The sequence below is a fragment of the Lynx rufus genome, unplaced genomic scaffold (genome assembly GCF_022079265.1).
Source record: "Lynx rufus isolate CCGP_SWC_20201006 ecotype Redwood Valley unplaced genomic scaffold, mLynRuf1.p SCAF_4, whole genome shotgun sequence".
NCBI classification, from domain to species: domain Eukaryota; kingdom Metazoa; phylum Chordata; class Mammalia; order Carnivora; family Felidae; genus Lynx; species Lynx rufus.
In genome coordinates, this window is record NW_025814856.1 from 126,335,637 (window position 1) to 126,353,686 (window position 18,050).

At 38.4% G+C, this 18,050-nt stretch overlaps 1 protein-coding gene across 1 annotated transcript in view; it reads right to left on the reverse strand.

Annotated features, from left to right (window-relative positions):
• Positions 1 to 18,050, reverse strand: part of DPY19L2 (dpy-19 like 2) — a 94,302-nt gene that overhangs the window by 7,238 nt on the left and 69,014 nt on the right. The window contains exons 17-19 of the mRNA XM_047097360.1: positions 11,668 to 11,692; positions 3,551 to 3,670; positions 2,218 to 2,392 (exon numbers count right to left, since the gene is read on the reverse strand). Of these exons, the coding sequence (XP_046953316.1) occupies positions 2,218 to 2,392; positions 3,551 to 3,670; positions 11,668 to 11,692 (320 nt within the window). The remainder of the gene's footprint in view (positions 1 to 2,217; positions 2,393 to 3,550; positions 3,671 to 11,667; positions 11,693 to 18,050) is intronic.

Here is an 18,050-nt window from a genome sequence, read left to right on the forward strand (position 1 = left end):
ATCTGAAATGCTAAGAACTGAGAGACTGTTACAAAGGGCAAGTCTCATGCTACATCTTTTAAAATGACCTTCATGGGCTGTGAACTGTGGTTTCTTGGAAGACAAAAAGACCAAATGCTGACCTCCTGGCACTGCTGTATAATACATTATTATATAATTTTGAAGGTTATTATCATTTTTAATCAGCATAATAAAATCATTAATAAGAACAAGACAGGTCATTCAGGTCTACTGTAAATAACTGTTCACTTGCAAATATAACAAGTATTCTAAATGTAACGTCAAATGAAAATCTCTGCATAGGAATTAAATTTGCAAATATTTAAGTCAACCAATATAGAAATGTGTATTAATTATCACAAGATTCAATAATTAATGATGGAAAGCTCTTAGGCCAGAGCAGTGGTTCTCAACCAGAGATGATTTTGTTTCCGAGAGACACATGTGGTCAACTTCCGGAGACATTTTTGGTTGGCTCGCTGTGCGGGACAGAGGTGCTACTGGCAACTAGTGGGTAGGAGGAAGGGATGCTGCTAAAACTCTGTGATGCACAGGACACTCCCTAACATCAATAGGGTCAAGGTGGAGAAAACCTGGGCTAGAGGGACCCAAAGCCCAGGGCCACAGTTATCAGGAGGACACGAGGCAGGCCTGTTCAGCAAGAGCTGTAATCACTGAAGAGAAACGATCTGTGGCAGAGATGGGGAGAAATGCTCTATACACTCTTCACTCGAGGTGATGAGATAAATATGAACACGGTGGGGGAAAGAATATGATATTTTCCTATATGTATACTGAAGTTTCCACATATACTCGACTGACCATATTAGAAAAAAGATCCCTTCTGACTTGACAGAGTCTCATTAATACATGACTTGGTGATTAGACCATGGGCTGGATTTCAGTTCTCACTTGTCCTCTCAACTGAGCACTTTTATGCAGTGCACAAACTATACAACCCTACGTGGGGGACCTGAACGTAAGCACTAGTCTCACCCATACTATAGAGCATCATGCTGATTTTAATACACATGTGGTAACCATAAAAGAACTCATAATATGAGGATGAAAAAAAGACTTATAAGAAGATCAAAGAAGAGACAGCTAAAACTGAGGTGGGAGTCCGTGAGAGTTATCTTAGAAGAAGTTGCCAAAGGTAGGCCCTCTCTGCCAGGAACCCAAGATGAACACTGGAACAAAGAAAGACACACTAAAAGATTGAGAAAGTAGGTACCCAGTAAAGCTTGGGAAAAATATCTAACTGGGAAGGGATAAGGGAGAGTAAAGGGAGTGCCTACACTTGGTACTCCTATAGGGAAAATTCACAAAAGGATTAATTTAAAAATTCTGATTAAATCGTCCTGGCAGCTATCGGCGATTTAGGTACTGTCACCTCTGAAAACCAACTATCTGAGCTGAAGCTTATAAAACTTACTTAAATGATGCCTAATTAGTAAAATGGCAACTGCCAAATAAATGATAAGAGGAAACTGACCCAAGGAGTCACAGGATGAATTTAAAGAAGCCATACTGAACAACTAGTGCCAGAAAAAATTACTAAATATCAAAAATAGTTTGGGACAAGATTATAGATTATAGAAAATACTGTAGAAAACACTTATTCTCTGGAAAGGTTTTTCAACATGAAATAAATAACTTTACTTGAGGTGGTTCTGGATAAAGATAGGAAGAAAAAAAGGTAAGCTAAAAGTGATATTTTAGAGTATTTAAAAGTAGGATTTACACTCATCTCCTTGAAATGATTTAGTGAAGAAAAAAGAATATCTGAGATTTTAACTCTTCTTGTGCGCAACTGGTTTTACAGAGTTGGATCAGACAGTCAGCACTGACTGAAGTGGAGAAGGAGTGCTGTTGACATTCCCATGGTCAGAAGTACCTTTTCCAATGGCCTGTAACTAGGTGTGGAATTTTGTTATTAAAGATTTATTTGTCATTGGTAGAGTTAAAATACAATAATGATCTCAGAGTTATAATATATAACTGTGAACAATCATTAATTCCCCATGTTAATTAAAATTCCTGAGTTATCTAGGAGGCATTTAAAGAGGGCACACAATTGTTTTTTGAAAGGGTTTGATTTGGTGGATGCTGCAATTAGCATGCTCAAAATCTGTGAGTGTATAAATGTCACCATGTGTGTGTATTTTTAAATGTGTGTATGTTACTAACTATACATACAACCAGACAGCTACATACCTGGTCGAGTATTGTATTTGATCCATTGTATCAGTTCTTCCTGAGGCAAATTATTAAATTCTCCTATTATGCTCCATTGATTATGGAGGTTTGCACAACCCTGTATTGACATCACTACTAGAATGCCAAAGATAACATTCTCAAAGCGAACTCTGCAAAAAACCCAGCCGAAGAGCTGAAATGAAAGAAACCATTTATTTTTAATTCTTATATGAAGAGTGCTATAGGGCAGTAAGAAACTCTCATCTTGCTACTTTAACCAAGGTGGATTACCATTTGATACAATCAATGCACTAATAATATATGGAACTGCCATCACCTACAGTTTAAACATAGTAAATATTTTGGAATTACAGGGCCACTAAAAATGGAACTTTCTTTCCTCTCGAAAGAATTAAGGCAGAAATACACCTTACCCTTCTAGTACTGATTTACCACCAAGGATTAAGATCAGTAAATCACAAAATAATGGAATATCCTAGAACTAAGTCCTGTAACATCTGCCTTTCATGGGGCGGGGGGGGGGGGCAGTCATCTATGGAAACCCCACTAGCAGAAACACATATTCCTCCTGGAAAAATAAGCATTATGATATTCTAAGACAAGACTCTTATCATCAAAGCTAAGTAAGATGTTTCTAGAAGTGCACTGGTCCCCAAATTCTAGCTACTTTGTATATAATGGTAATAGAACTCCCAAACTGACAACTTTCCCTCGGGGTTCTTGAAGCCAAACAGGACAATACTAGAGAAATTCACCTGTATCTACTCTAGTATTAGAACATTTGAGGACAGTTTTGATGCGTCAAGAAACTCTTGCACAGACCTGAACTCTAAAAAACTATGTCTGTGGACAGAATACTAACAGAGGGGAAAGTGTGCCTCCTCAGTTGTCATAAAAGTATCGGTTAAAATCTAAGAATAGGGGCGCCTGGGTGGCGCAGTCGATTAAGCGTCCGACTTCAGCCAGGTCACGATCTCGCGGTCCGTGAGTTCAAGCCCCGCGTCGGGCTCTGGGCTGATGGCTCAGAGCCTGGAGCCTGTTTCCGGTTCTGTGTCTCCCTCTCTCTCTGCCCCTCCCCCATTCGTGCTCTGTCTCTCTCTGTCCCAAAAATAAATAAACGTTGAAAAAAAAAGTTTTTAAAATAAAATCTAAGAATAATTTTCAAAGCTACTCAAAGTTGCTTTTGTTATTCAGAGTTAATCATGAAGTAACATTTTAAATAATTTAAACCAAGTTTTCTTATGTTTTGGATTACTCAGCAAAGCCATGGCCACTACCCTGCTGTTACTATAGTTACTACAGTACAGTTACACAAGGATGAATGCCTTACCCGTCGAGAGCACACCAAGGAAGCTACAACACACATGTGAGGTGTTAGAAACAACTTCAGCCTCATAATTAAAATGGCAAGGATAGTGAACGCTAACAGTTGCAATGTGTGAAAAATCAGCTGTAAAAACAAAAAAAAAATGACAATTTCACTTTATATATTTTTAAATAAATATAAAATATATTAAAACTATTATCATTTGCTAGGATAAGGATCTTTTAATTGAGTTATAAGTCTGTTAATATTCATTAATTCATTCAACAAGATTTATCAAATGTCTATTATATGCCAGGTACTGTTCTGGGGGCTCTGGATACAGCAGTGAACCAAACAACAGTGAGGCACTGCTGCCCTTGGGAGGCTTACATTTTAGAACATTTATTAAGGAGAAACAAACATGGTCATAGCAACTAACTGGACCCATTACAGAGTCTATTAGAAAGTGGTAAGTTCAGTGGAGAAGAGACTGGACCAAGGAAAGGAGACTGGGAGGACACGGTGTGGAGTGAGGCCCCAGGTGGGAGCAGTTGAGACTGCAAGTGGGACCATCAGGGTGGGCCTCATGGGAGAGGTAGTATTTGAACAAGACCCACAAAAGGTGAAGGAGTGAGCCACGGACACATACAAACATGCAGTGCTTCACAAACTTGTGTGTCATTCAGTCACATAGCAAAACAATTTTGTTAAAGTAGTGGAATTACATATATCAATATTTGTACTGATTAGGACTCCCCATTTTTATTAAGATGGGGTTCTACTGAGCAGAGGTTTTAGACAAAACTTTTCTAACAGACATATTCATAAAATATCAACCGATTCTTCACTAGAAAAATAATGCAACCGAAATTGGAAACTGAATATTCATGTTCTCTCTAATTTTCAAATTAAATATTAAAGATAGCCTCATCTATAAAATTGAAAAATATTAAATCAATGCTGAGTGTTAGAGAAGATGCCACAAAACACACACTGAAATAATTAATTGGTACATTTCTGTAATTTGGCAATATTTATCAAGACACTACTAAGGAGCCAACCCCCCTGAGTTAAATTTCCATTCTAACCTAAGGGAATAATCAAGACAAAAAATGCTTCTACAAAGACGATCATTGAAGTGAATTTTTAGCAGCAAAAATAGAAACAATCTATGTGACCAATATAGAGAAGTAAATCACCACATTTACCACATGTATAGAGCCATTAAAGATTACATGTTAGAAAATTATATAATGGCATGGAGAGGTTTCAGTGTGTATAAAATTATGTACTTACAAAATATTAATTTTGTGAAAAACATGTGTATGTATGTGTATATATATGTATATATATGTATACACACACATATATGTATATATCACACACACATATATATATAAGTGTGGGTGTGTGTGTGTGTGTGTATATATATATATACACACATACATACACACACACGCACGCACACGCATGGGGGGGTAGGGAGGAAGGCTATAAAAATATATACCTAAAAAGTGAACAGAGGTTATTCCTGAATGGGGATTTTCCTGAACTTTCTAAAATTTTTAAAATGTTATTTTTATATTTAGAAATATATAATTTATACACAAAACATAATGCAAAACTGTGCCCAAAGCTGTATTTTTTTCCTTTTTCAGTAAAGATGTTTAAAAATGGAATTTGCTAATTTTTTCATAATTCTTCAACCCAAAGCTGGAACGTGGAAGACTTATTTCAAAATCAACCCTTCAGGAGCACCTCGGTGGCTCAGTAGGTTGAGGGTCCGACTTTGGCTCCAGTAGTGATTTCAAGCCCCACATAGGGCTCACTGTTGTCAGGGTGGAGCGTGCTTCAAATTCTCTATCCCACTCTCTTTCTGCCCCTCCCCTACTCGCACTGTCTCTCAAAACTTAACATTAAAAAAAAAAAAATCAATCCATTTTTTTTTTGTTAAATTATTTATTTTTAAAATTTTTTTAAAATTATTTTTGATAGGAAGTGCCAGTGAGGAGGGGCAGAGAGGGGTGGAGGGAAAGAGGATCTGAAGCGACTCAGTACTGACAGTACAGCACCCAATACAGGGCTTGAACTCACAAACCATGAGGTCATGATCCATGCTCAAGTCCACTGCTCAACCAACTGAGCCACCCAGGTGCCCCCTTCATTTTTCTTTAGTCAAACTCCTCTTTGGACAAAATCAGGGACATGATGTGGAGAGAACAAAAGACATCAACGTATTTCATACCCGAATAGGTCCTTTTGTTTAGGACCATTAAATCACAGATTGGTAGATTACAGGGGCCATCTTCTTTAATCATCTATCCAAAATAGAGATCTCTTCTATAAATCTAAGAACTGGGTATTCACTAATTCCTGAAAAGGAATATGCCAAAGGGAGTGCCTGTTATGATTATGGACAGCTGAAAATGTTAGAAAATCTTTCCTAAAACTGAACCAGTGTCTCCAGTAATTTCCACATCTCTGCAACTACACAAAATTAGTCTAAACCCATTCACACATGACAGTTCTCTATTATCCAAATACTGTAATCATGACTTTGCACTAACCCCACCTTTACCCTTAGAAAGCTTTCTATTTTTAAGCTAAATATTCAGAAACTTGGATCACTGTTCTGTATTGCCACAATTCTGGTTCCCTTGCTCTGGACATGGTACAGACTACCCATGTTTTTGTTAAAATGTGGCATCTAGGGGGGCGCCTGTGTGGCGCAGTCGGTTAAGCGTCCGACTTCAGCCAGGTCACGATCTCACGGTCCGTGAGTTCGAGCCCCGCGTCAGGCTCTGGGCTGATGGCTCGGAGCCTGGAGCCTGTTTCCGATTCTGTGTCTCCCTCTCTCTCTGCCCCTCCCCCGTTCATGCTCTGTCTCTCTCTGTCCCAAAAATAAATAAACGTTGAAAAAAAAAAAATGTGGCATCTAGAAATAGACTACCATAGATATGGTCTAATTAATGCAAGTACACATGACTTCTCCCAATATGCCTTCCTTTGGTTATTCTGAGCCACAGATGAGACTATCATGGTCTCTGCTAAATCCCATCACTTCTACTTTATTTTTCCATCATTTCTTCTTAGGACCAACTTCTCATGTGACCAAAATTAAATCCAAAGTAATAATTCTTCTTGACTTTCCTCTATCATCTAAAGGCTGAAAGGACTTTGTTTTCATGGGGAGACCTGAAAGATCCCTACCATTTTCTTATCTTCCCCACATACTGCTTTTTGTGGGTGCATGACATAGAACAGCCATCCCAAATGGCACCACTTATGTTTATTTTTTATTGTCATCCACACGCTCCAACCACTCTTCTACTCACAGGCTACTGACTTTCTATGGAGCTCTCTTGCCAGTTATTTGACCTTCTAAACTATCAAATAGCTTTCTTTTTAACTACCAAATGGAAGACAGAAGGTTACAGTCAAAAAGTACAATTCAGGAGGCACCTGGGTGTCTCAGTTGGTAAAGTATCTGTCTGGCTCAGTTGATGATCTTATGGTTTGTGGGTTTGAGCCCCACATCAGGTTTTGTGCTAACAGCTCAGGGCCTGGAGCCTGCTTCAGATTCTCTGTCTCTCTCTCTCTGTGCCCCTCCCTGACTCATGCTCTGTCTCTCAAAAACGATAAATGTTAAAAAAATTAAAAAGTACAGTTCAGGTGTGCCTGGGTGGCTTAGTCAGTTAAGCATCTGACTCTTGATCTTGGCTCAGATCACGATCTCACAGTTTGTGAGTTCAAGCTCTTCATCCGGCTTTGTGCTGGGGGTATGGGGCCATCCCTCTCTCTGCCCCTCCCCCGGCTCTTTCTCTCTCTCAAAATAAATAAACTTAAAAAAAAAAAAGTACAGTCCAAAAATCTGTACTATATGTACAGTGTTGTCAATTCGTTAGTACTTCTGTCCACATAAAAAACTAGGAAAATCCTCACAACATCTTTTAGAGGCTGGAAACAAGGAAAGAAGAGAAGCCCAGCAAACTGTTCACTACCCATCTTTGGAGTAAGTGAGCCAACTGGGTAAAGTGTGAAGTAGCAGCTACCAAGCACAAAGAAAACAAAGACTAAGTACGGAAGGCCAGTCCAAGTGGCAGATTGTCCTGGTCAAAACTACCTCCCACAACAATGTAAAAATGTCTTGAGAACATGGTAGGGATGCCCTTCACTGGCACAGGTAACAGAGGGCAGACAAAAGGTCCAAAAGGCACACAAATTTAAAAGTGGGAATTTACACAGGGTTTAACTTATACTAGGCATTATTCTAAGTATCTTACATGGAACTCATTTAATCCCATAGCCACCACATGAGCTAAGTGCTGTTATTACTGCTGTTGTTTTGGTTGTTCCCAAAAAGATGTAAAGTAACTTGGCTAAGATCACAAAGCCAGTAAATGGAAGAACAAGGATGTGAGGCCAGCCAGATCCTAGGTCTGTGTCTTTAACCACTATACTTCCTCTCCAAACAATACACTATCAACCACATGGTTCTGTTAGTCCATGGACACAGACTTGTACAGACCACAACATATATCACTCAATCCATTTCTTCAAAAGAAGTAATTCTCCCCCCAATTCTGTATTACTTCACTCCTTCAATAGGATACCTCTATATTGGTTCAGACAGCTTCAGCTGTATGTCACAAAAAACTCTCTGGCTGGCTGTAGAAAAACTTTACTTATGATAAAAAACACAAACTCAATGGACTTAAAATATAAAGAATCAAATATAAACTAATGAAATTGGTTAGGGATTGGGAAAAGAGTGAAGGCTGATACAGACTGGCCATCATGGACAAAAGGAGGTATGAGTGGGTCAAGAGAATATTCAGGATTGAACACCCTCAGTGTTATCCCTCCCTCGCCTATCTTCACAGTAGCTCCTCATTGATACTATAACATTCTGGCAATAAATATTGTTTCTAACTCTTTCCCCTCTTTTTCTTTCCTGCGAATTACTAGGTACTCCACCAATTTCTAAGCCCATAAAATAGAAAAATTGGTTAAAAGAAACCAACTTATGAAATAAATAAAATACAGATAAATACATTAAATTGGGAGGAAAAAAATCACCACAGAATCCTTTCATCTAACAAAGTTTGCCAATTATCATGACACTACAGAGGTAACCCAGGGATTTATTTAATGAGGTGAAGGTTGTGGACTGCCCTGGATTCAGAGGGTTGGCACAAAGCAAGGAATTTAGAACTTATTCCCTAATTATCCTAAGGACTCCTTACCTAATCCTGGAACAAGCTGGAATGTAGAAACTTTTGTTATCATATCACATCCAGAGTAAGATGCACCCTCTACCCTTCTCAGGGCTATGCCTTCTGTACCCTATCATCCCTAAGGTGAAAACAGTCCATCTCCAAAACCTTTTAAGGAGACAGATTTCTCAAGTGTGAGTGGGATGAGGAGCCAGCCAGACATAAGACCACATCGGCACTGATCAACATACTTTCTTTCCGGAAGTCTACAGTTTTTAGACATCTAATCTATGTATCAGGAGTTAACAGACTCTCTTTAGTTTAAAAAAATTAACAGATTTGCTGTCACTGTCTTTTAGTCTGCTTGACTTCTGACTGCCTTTTAAAAAGCTATCCTCTCTACTGCCAACAGGGCGAAAATATCTACAACTCAGATCTGATTATACCACCTCTCCTAAACAATAAAGTCCAGGAGACAGTCCAGTGTCTTTGCATACAAAATCACCAGAGTCTGAACCTGGGTCGTTTCCTGCTACTTCTTGCCTTCTCCATGCATCAGCAATACTGATTTGCCTGCAGCTCTGAACATAACTTACTACTTTATGGCTTCCTTATACACACACATGCTTTGACTTTGGAAAACTCCTCCTCTAAGGTCATTAATAAAATCTTTCCCTAACTACCCTTATCTCCTCCACACAGATTTAATCACTTCTTCTGCACTACTGGTCTATCTACTTCCTCCGTCATGGCACATATAATGAGGTGTTCACGTTGCTTGTCTTCCTCCACTATACATTAAATTCCATGAAAGCACGGACCTGGTGTACAGGTGCACATAATAAAGATTGAGTGGATTAGTATCCAGAGTTAACAGAAAAAATTAAAATGGATAAAACAAAGATAAATGGAGAAATGAAAGACAAGAAGAAAGCAAAAGAATGTGAAAAATGAGGGCAGAAAATTAAGGAATACTTTGTTTCTAAAAAGAGGTGGCTTTTATTTTTTTTTATTATTTTTCTATTTAAGTTTATTTATCCATTTTGAGAGAGCGAGCAGGGGAGCGATGGAGAGAGAGGGAATGAGCAAGAAACCCAAGCGGCAACAGCGTGGAGCCCGATGTGGGACTCAAACCTATGAGCTGTGAGATCATGCATGACCTGAGCTGAAACCAAGAGTCAGATGCTTAATGGACTGAGCCATCCAGGTGCCCCAAGGTGGGTTTTAAATACAGTATGATAAAATATGAAGTATGAATGTGCACCACTAAGTAAAGTGGACAATGTGACATGGCTGACTTGCATAAGAGCAGTTCACGTTAGGTGGTAGCATGTGGTGAATGATTAACAGCACGGACTCTGCTGCTACATGGCCTGGGTTCATGGCCCTCGGTTCCACAAAGCTAAGGTCATTTCAGCTTTGTGACCCTAAGTTACTCAACTTCTCCATGCCTCAGTTCTCTTTCACCTGTAAGATATACAAAATAATAGTACTTACCTCAATGGGTTGTTGTGAGAATTAAATTATAAAGAGACATAAATCACTTCCCCAAAATGCCATGCACACAGAAAGCAGTAAGGGCTGACTACTACTTTGAGGGCATTGGAGACGGACTGCTAGTGTTCAAATGCAAGCTTTAGTAACAAATAGCTGTAGACCTGACAAAAGCTATTTAATTTCTTTAGGTCTTCACTCCGTGGCCCAGACCTCTTTGCTTTTCTTCTCAGACAGGCAGCTAGACTTCATTTCCCAAGCTCCCCGGCAGTCAGGCGTGGCCGCATGCCTGAGTTCCAGCTGCAGGCAGGAAGTTCACATTTCCATTTCCAGGCCTAGCCCTTACAAAACCTCCAGTGCACCCTCTTCCCTCTTCTTTCTCCTTTGCTGATTCAATGCAGACAAGCGCATCGATCCTCCAGTGCAGGCTCTTCCCTGTTCCTTCTCCTGTGCTGACATGAGGAAGACAAGTACATGGGCCCCAGAAGCCACACGCTGAAGATGGCAGAGCTATAAATGGAAGGAATCTGGGTTCCTCAATCACTGCCTGTTGGAGGGCCACCTGCTAACCAGCAACTCCTAGTTTTAACTTTATGTCAGCAAACAATGAAACTTCTACTGAGTTAAGTTACTGAAATGTTAGTGTTTGTCTCCGTAAAAGCTACTATCATCTAATTAACATAATTTTCTTATTTGCAAAGCGGAAATAATATCATGAGAATTAAACAGCACAGTACATGGCACATAGTAACTACTATAAAATATTCATTATCATTATAGGCTGTTTTCATTAGGTTCAAATTCAATTGTGAGAATTACAAATTCTCTTGTAAATTTGACCTTACCCTTGAGACTCAAAGTGCTAATACTTAGGAAATCTTATTTCTAGCCCCTGATTTCTAGCTTTCTCTTCATATGCCACAAAATAATTTAGCACCATATAAAATGTTGTCTTGTTTGCATCAGGTCTGTTGAAAAACTATACACATTTGAGGGCAGAAACATTGCTATTCCACCTTCTGTGTCCGGGAACACTGCTAAGATTGTAGCTGACTGACCATCAAGTCCATGTGTGGCAGCAGGCCACCAGTCACAGGGCCACGGGTATCCACCCGGATAGGCTCTAGCTGACTAGAGCTACAGGCTCAGTGGGCTAGGAATTTAATGCTTTTATTATTGAACGGATAAAAGAATGAATGAATTAATGAAGGTAATTTAATTATGCTCCGTGGTCGTCAATGAGCCTTCTGGTTTTCAAATCCTTCCTACTGTTCAAAAGAGCAGATGGAAGAATGGGAAGGATCGCCAAAATGTATTACCAGTGCTGAACCACAGAAGCACGACTGACAGTGCAAGGCAGTACCTTTGTGAATTACCCTTGAACTAGAATTTAACACACAAATATAGCAGAGATTAAAATGAAGGCCTTACCTCACCATGTTCAAGGAGCTGTTTTCTGGAATAAAAAACATTCTGTATTTATTGAATGTCCACTATGATTACATAAAAATAAACTGCATTTATTTGTTCTTAGATTTAAAAAATTTGATTCTCTCTAAACTATTCAGTAACATGAACAAAAAAAAATAAAAATGTTAGACAATATCACTAAAAATTACAGCAATACGAAGGCAGGATTGACAGTTATCCTATTTAAGGTATATAAAAAAGCCATGCTTTGGTTAAGATAAAATAGGTTTTACTGATTGCAGGAGATTGTACCTCTGTGTGAATTTTTAAAAAAGAATTTATATTAAATATTCAACCATGACAAGCATATATATTGTTTTAGATAAGTACTGCTGGACTTTTGAGTTACTTTCATTTTTGACAACTGTAAGTACCATGAACATCCTTGTACATAAAACCCTGAGCATCCCTGAATACTTCCTTAGGATAAATTTCTAGAATAAACATTACTGGGTAAAGCATATAAATATTTTTATTTCCAGAAAAGCTTATGTCTAAAAGTTTACAAGATTTGTATGGTGTACCTACTGAGCCCTAGGCACTGTGCAGGGAACACAGCATAAACAGTGTAAACATTGCCCTTCTCCTCTTAGGCTGCATGTTAGACTCACACAACAGGTACAGAACTATTTCATTGTTCCACTGAGAAGACTGGAGACTTCAGTTTTACATGCAGAGAGGCCTTCTAATATGGATTTTGGGGTTGGAGAGAAAAGTTACACAGTTCAAGTAAGAAAGTACGAAGTAAGGGAAGTTCAAGGGCACACACAGATCCAGAGATTTTTTTTTTACTTTTTATTTTTTATTTTTAAAGGCTGGTCAGGGGAAGGCCTGTCAGGAAAGCATTACAATCACCAAATTACTCTGCTTCCCTTGAGGCCCCTTCCTGACTTGCTCAGTGGAGGGAGGGGCCAGGGGGTGTGGCTTCCCACTGGTCCTGAAATCTGGGCACAACAGAATGCTGCAGTGAATTGCCTTGTGCAGAGGAGAGGCCTTGAGAATAGCCACTGATGTGAATAAATCTAGTAGCTAATTTAAAATGTGAATATACAACCAAATCTGCAAACAGAAAAATTAATAGATAAAAATTAAAGAAATTAAATTGATAAAAAGCAACAACAGATTTTCAAAAAAGAGAGGCTAAGCACAAGATGAAGAGACCTACAATTCTCTGAGGTAAAGAAAGATGTGAATGTTCAGATTTAAATGTCCTACAAGTTAACAAACATATAAAGTACACACACAGCCACACGTACATATGCACATGCATATCTTAAAACTCTATAAATTTCCAGAGAGCAAAACTTTATATAAAATTTCTCATGTGTAGGGGCTCAGTTGGTTGAGCGTCCAACTCTTGATTTTGGCTCAGGTCATGATCTCACCATTCATGGGTTTGAGCCCTGGCTCAGGCTGTGTGCTGACAGCATGGAGTCTGCTTGGGATTCTCTCTCTTCCTTTCTGCCCCTCCCCAGCCTGTGCACTCTCTCACACTCTCTCTCTTAAAATAAACAAACTTAAAAAAATTCTCATCTGTAATGCTCAATGCTAGAAAACGATAAAGCAACATCTACAAAATGCTGAAAAAAATCCCAGGAATACCTATTAAACAAACCATCAACTTAATGTGAGGGCTAAGTAAAGGTATTTTTCAAACAAGAAAGCACTCAGAAACCCTTGGGAGGAAAACACTGCGGCACCACTCCCAGCAGGAGCTGCCGTTGCACCACTCTGGAGGCAGGGCTGCCGTCCCGCACAAGCCCTCACACAAGCCCTGTGCATATCAGGTAGAGAGACATGGCCACTCTGCGTACACCAGCATTTCAGACCTCTGTGGCTGCTCTGCAAACACCAATGCCTCAGGTGTGAAACCAACGCTGCTGCAGGCTAGCCAGAACCCCAGACCCACTGTTGCTTTATGAGTGCCTGCACTCCAGACCCCAGCCTTGCAGTCATTTGATGCACATCCGTGTCCTGCAAGTTGTCACCAACATGAGCCAGCCAGTGCCCCGCACCCGGAAGCCATTGTTTCTCCATGAATGCCCAGGCTGCAGTCCCCGAATTGTGCCTGCTCCACGTACACTCACATCTTAGGAACCAGATTCACCACTACAGGAGGCTAGCCAGAACTGCTGGAGCCCAGAGCCACCATTGCTCTGCAAGCACACGAGTTCCAATCCCCAGCAACACAGCTGTCCCATGGTCACCCATGTATCAAACACCACTGCCACCATGACCACAAGGGCACCCACAAGACAAACCCAGTGCCAAAGGAGATACCAGGGGTCAAGATACCTTGACCACAACGTGCACCATGGGAGAAAAGATCAAGTGGTCCCCAGAAGTTTCACCACTGCAGATCCCAGCAGATCACCACCATTACAGACACCCACAGCCTTGGTCATTGAAGACGCCTGCAATCTTCACTGACGCTAAACTCAGCTGATAGAGCTGCACAAATACTACAGTGTTGAGCCTTCCCCAAGAATGGAAACAGCATACCCTACCTGGCTCCTTGCACCCACCTGCAGGTAAAGGTCTTTCCTCACCAAACCAGACCCTAAAATCTGAAAGAGGTGATTGCTCCATGAAATTGAAGAGATCAAGGCAAGGCTACAAGAAATGAAAAATCACGGAAGTGTAACACAGTCAAAGGAACACAATAATTTTCCAGTAACTGACCCCATAGAAATGGAGATCTATGAATTGCCAAAGAATTCAAAATAATTGTTTTAAGAAAGATCAGTGAACTACAGAGAGTGCAGACAACTAAATAAAATTAGGAAAACAATACATGAATAAAACAAGAAGTTCAACAGCTAGAAATTATAAAAAGAACCAAACAAATTCTAGAGCCAATAAATACAATAAATTAAATGAAAAATGCAATATACAGCATCAATACCATACCTGATCAAGCAGAAGCAAAAACATGGGAACTTGAACAGTGATTAATTTGAAATTACCAGTGAGAAGAGGAAAAAAAAAAAGAATGAAAATGAGTGAAGAACGTTTATGTGAATTATGGAACACCATCAGAAGAAACAATATTTATATTATGGCAGTCCAACAAGGAGAAGAGAAAGGACAGGAATCTTATTTAAAGATCAGCTGAGGGGCGTCTGGGTGGCTCAGTCGGTTAAGCGTCCGACTTCAGCTCAGGTCACGATCTCGCAGTCCATGAGTTCGAGCCCCGCGTTGGGCTCTGTGCTGACAGCTCAGAGCCTGGAGCCTGTTTCAGATTCTGTGTCTCCCTCTCTCTGACCCTCCCCCGTTCATGCTCTGTCTCTCTCTGTCTCAAAAAATACATAAACGTTAAAAAAAAATAAAAAAAAAATAAAGATCAGCTGAAAACTTGCCAAATCTGGAGAGATCTAGATATCCAAGCACATGAGGCTCCAGGTACCAATACAAATTAACCACCCCCCCCCCAAATTCACTAGACCCATCATAATGAAATTGTCAAAACGAAAGACAAAGAATAAACTGTCAAAGCAGTAATTACCTCATAAAAGGGAACCCCCCTAAGGCCATTAGCAGATTTCTCAGCAGAAACCTTGCAGGTCAGGAGAGGATAAGATGTTATATTCAAAATGCTCACACTAAAAAATCTGCCAACAAAGCAGGGCATCTGGGTGGCTCAGGTGGTTAAGCGCCTGACTTGATTTCAGCTCAGGTCACGATCTCATGGTGAGACCGAGCCCATGCTGGGTTCTCTGCTGCTGGCGCAGAGTCTGCTTAGAATTCTTTCTCCCCCTCCCTCTCTCTCAAAAATAAGAAATCTAAAAAAAATCTGCCAACTAAGAATACTTTACCCAGCAATGCTATCCCTCAGATAAAATGAAATAACTTTCTCAGACAAACAAAAGCTGAGTGAGTTCATCACCACTAGACTTGCCTTAAAAAAATGCTAAAGGAAGTTATTTATGCCAAAATGAAAGAATGCTAATTAGTAACCTAAACATATATGAAAATATGAAACTCACTGTAAAGTTGACTACACAAATTAGGAATACTCTAATGTTGTAATAGTGGTATATAATCACTTAACTCTAGCATAAAGGTAAAAAGACAAAAGTATTTAAAAATAAATAGAGCCGTAATAATTTGTTAATGGATACCACACAGAAAGATCTAAATTGTGACATCAAAAGGATAAAAAGGGGAAGTGAAAGAAAAAAGCTGAGATTTTGTATGTGATTGAAGTTAAGTTTTTATTGGCATGTAATAAGCCTCATGAGAACCATAAAGCAAACAACTACAGTAGATACACAAAAGATTAAGAGAAAGGAAACAAAGCATACCAGTATGGAAAAGGAAGACAGCATGAGAAGAAGAAAGGAACTATGAAACAGAAAGCATCTAGGTGGCAAAACAAGTCCTTATCTATCAACAATTATTTTAAATGTAAATGAATTTAATTCTCCAACCCAAAGAGAGTGGCTAAACAAATTATACATAATTTAATTTATTTAGGTGTTTTGATGTTGGATGCATATAGATTTATAGATGTAGATGTATATATGTAAAATGGTTGTAAGAGCATGTGATTCTTGATCTTGGGGTTGTGAGTTCAAGTCCCACATGAGGTGTACAGATAATTTAAATAAAAAATTTTTTAAAAAAGAAACTCATTTTAGCTTTATGGACACACATAAAGTGAAAGTGAAGGGATGAGAAAAGATATTCCACTCAGATGGAAATAAAAAGAAAGCAGGGGTAACTCTATATATCATATATATAATATATATATATAATATATATATGCATACATATCATACATACATATGCATACCATATAAGCATCATATATATATGCATACATATATATGTGTGTGTATATATATATGCCTGTATATATACATATATATGTGATATATATATCTATACATATGTATATATACATATATACATCTATATCTATAAATCTATATGCATCCAACATCAAAACACCTAAATAAATTAAGCAAATATAAATAGATCAGAGAGGAGAATGAGAAAGCAATGCAAAACAGTAGAGGATTTCAATACCAATTTCAACAATGGATGGATCATCCAGACAGAAAATCAGTGAGTAAATATTGGACTTGAACTACACTTTAGACCAAATGGACCTAACAAATATATACAGAGCATTTCATCAACAGCAGTAGAATACACATTCTCCTCAGATGCACACAGAACATTCTCTAGGATAGATCCTATGTTAGGTCACAAAATAGGTCAATAAATTTAAGAAGACTAAAATCATAACAAGTATCTTTTCTGACCACAATAGTATGACATTAGAAAATCAATAATAGTAGGAAAGAAAGAAAATTCATAAATACACGGAAATTAAACAACCTAATCCTGAACCATCGATGGATCAAAGAAGAAATCAAAAGAAAATAAAAAATATCTTGAAACAAATGAAATAAAAACACAACATACCAAAACATGGAATGAAGCAAAAGCAGTTCTAAGAGGGGAGCTTATCCTGGTAAATGCCTATATTAAGAAAAAAATATTTCAAATAAACAATTATATACCTCAAGGAAGTAGAAGAACAAATGAAGCCCAACATTACCGAAAGGAAAGAAATAACAAAGATCATAATAGAAATAAATGAAATAAGAGACAAGAAACAATAGAAAACATCAATAAAACTAAGAGCTAGTTTTTTTGAAAAGATAAACAAAATTAATAAGCCTTTAGTAAGACTAAGAAAAAAACAGAAGATTTAAATAAAATCACAAATGAAAGTGGGGACATTAAAATTGATACCACAAAAATACAAAGGATCATAAGAGACTACTATGAACAATTATACACTGACAAATTGGACATCTCAAAGAAACATATTCCTAGAAATATACAACCTACAAAGACTGAATTACAAAGCAATAGAAAATCTGAATAGACTTAAAACTAGTAAGAAGACTGAATAAGTAACCAAAAATCTCCCCACAAAAAGAAGTGGAGGGCCAGATGGCTACACTGGAGAATTCTACCAAACATTTAAATAAGGATTAATCCTTATTTAATCCTTCTCAAATTCTTCCAACAAATTTAAGAGGAAGGAACACTCTCAATCTCATTTTATAAGGCTGGCATTACCCTCATACTGAAGCAAGACAAGGATGATAAAAGAAAAGAATATTGTAGGCCAATATCCCTGATGAACATAGATGTAAAAAACTTCAACAAATACCAGAAACCTATTTCAACATCATATTAAAAGGACCACACACCATGAGTAGGTGGGATTTATCTTTGCAATGCTAGGATAGTACAATACATACAAATCAATAAATTTGATGTGCCACTTTAAGAGAATGAAGAATAAAAACCATCTGATTATC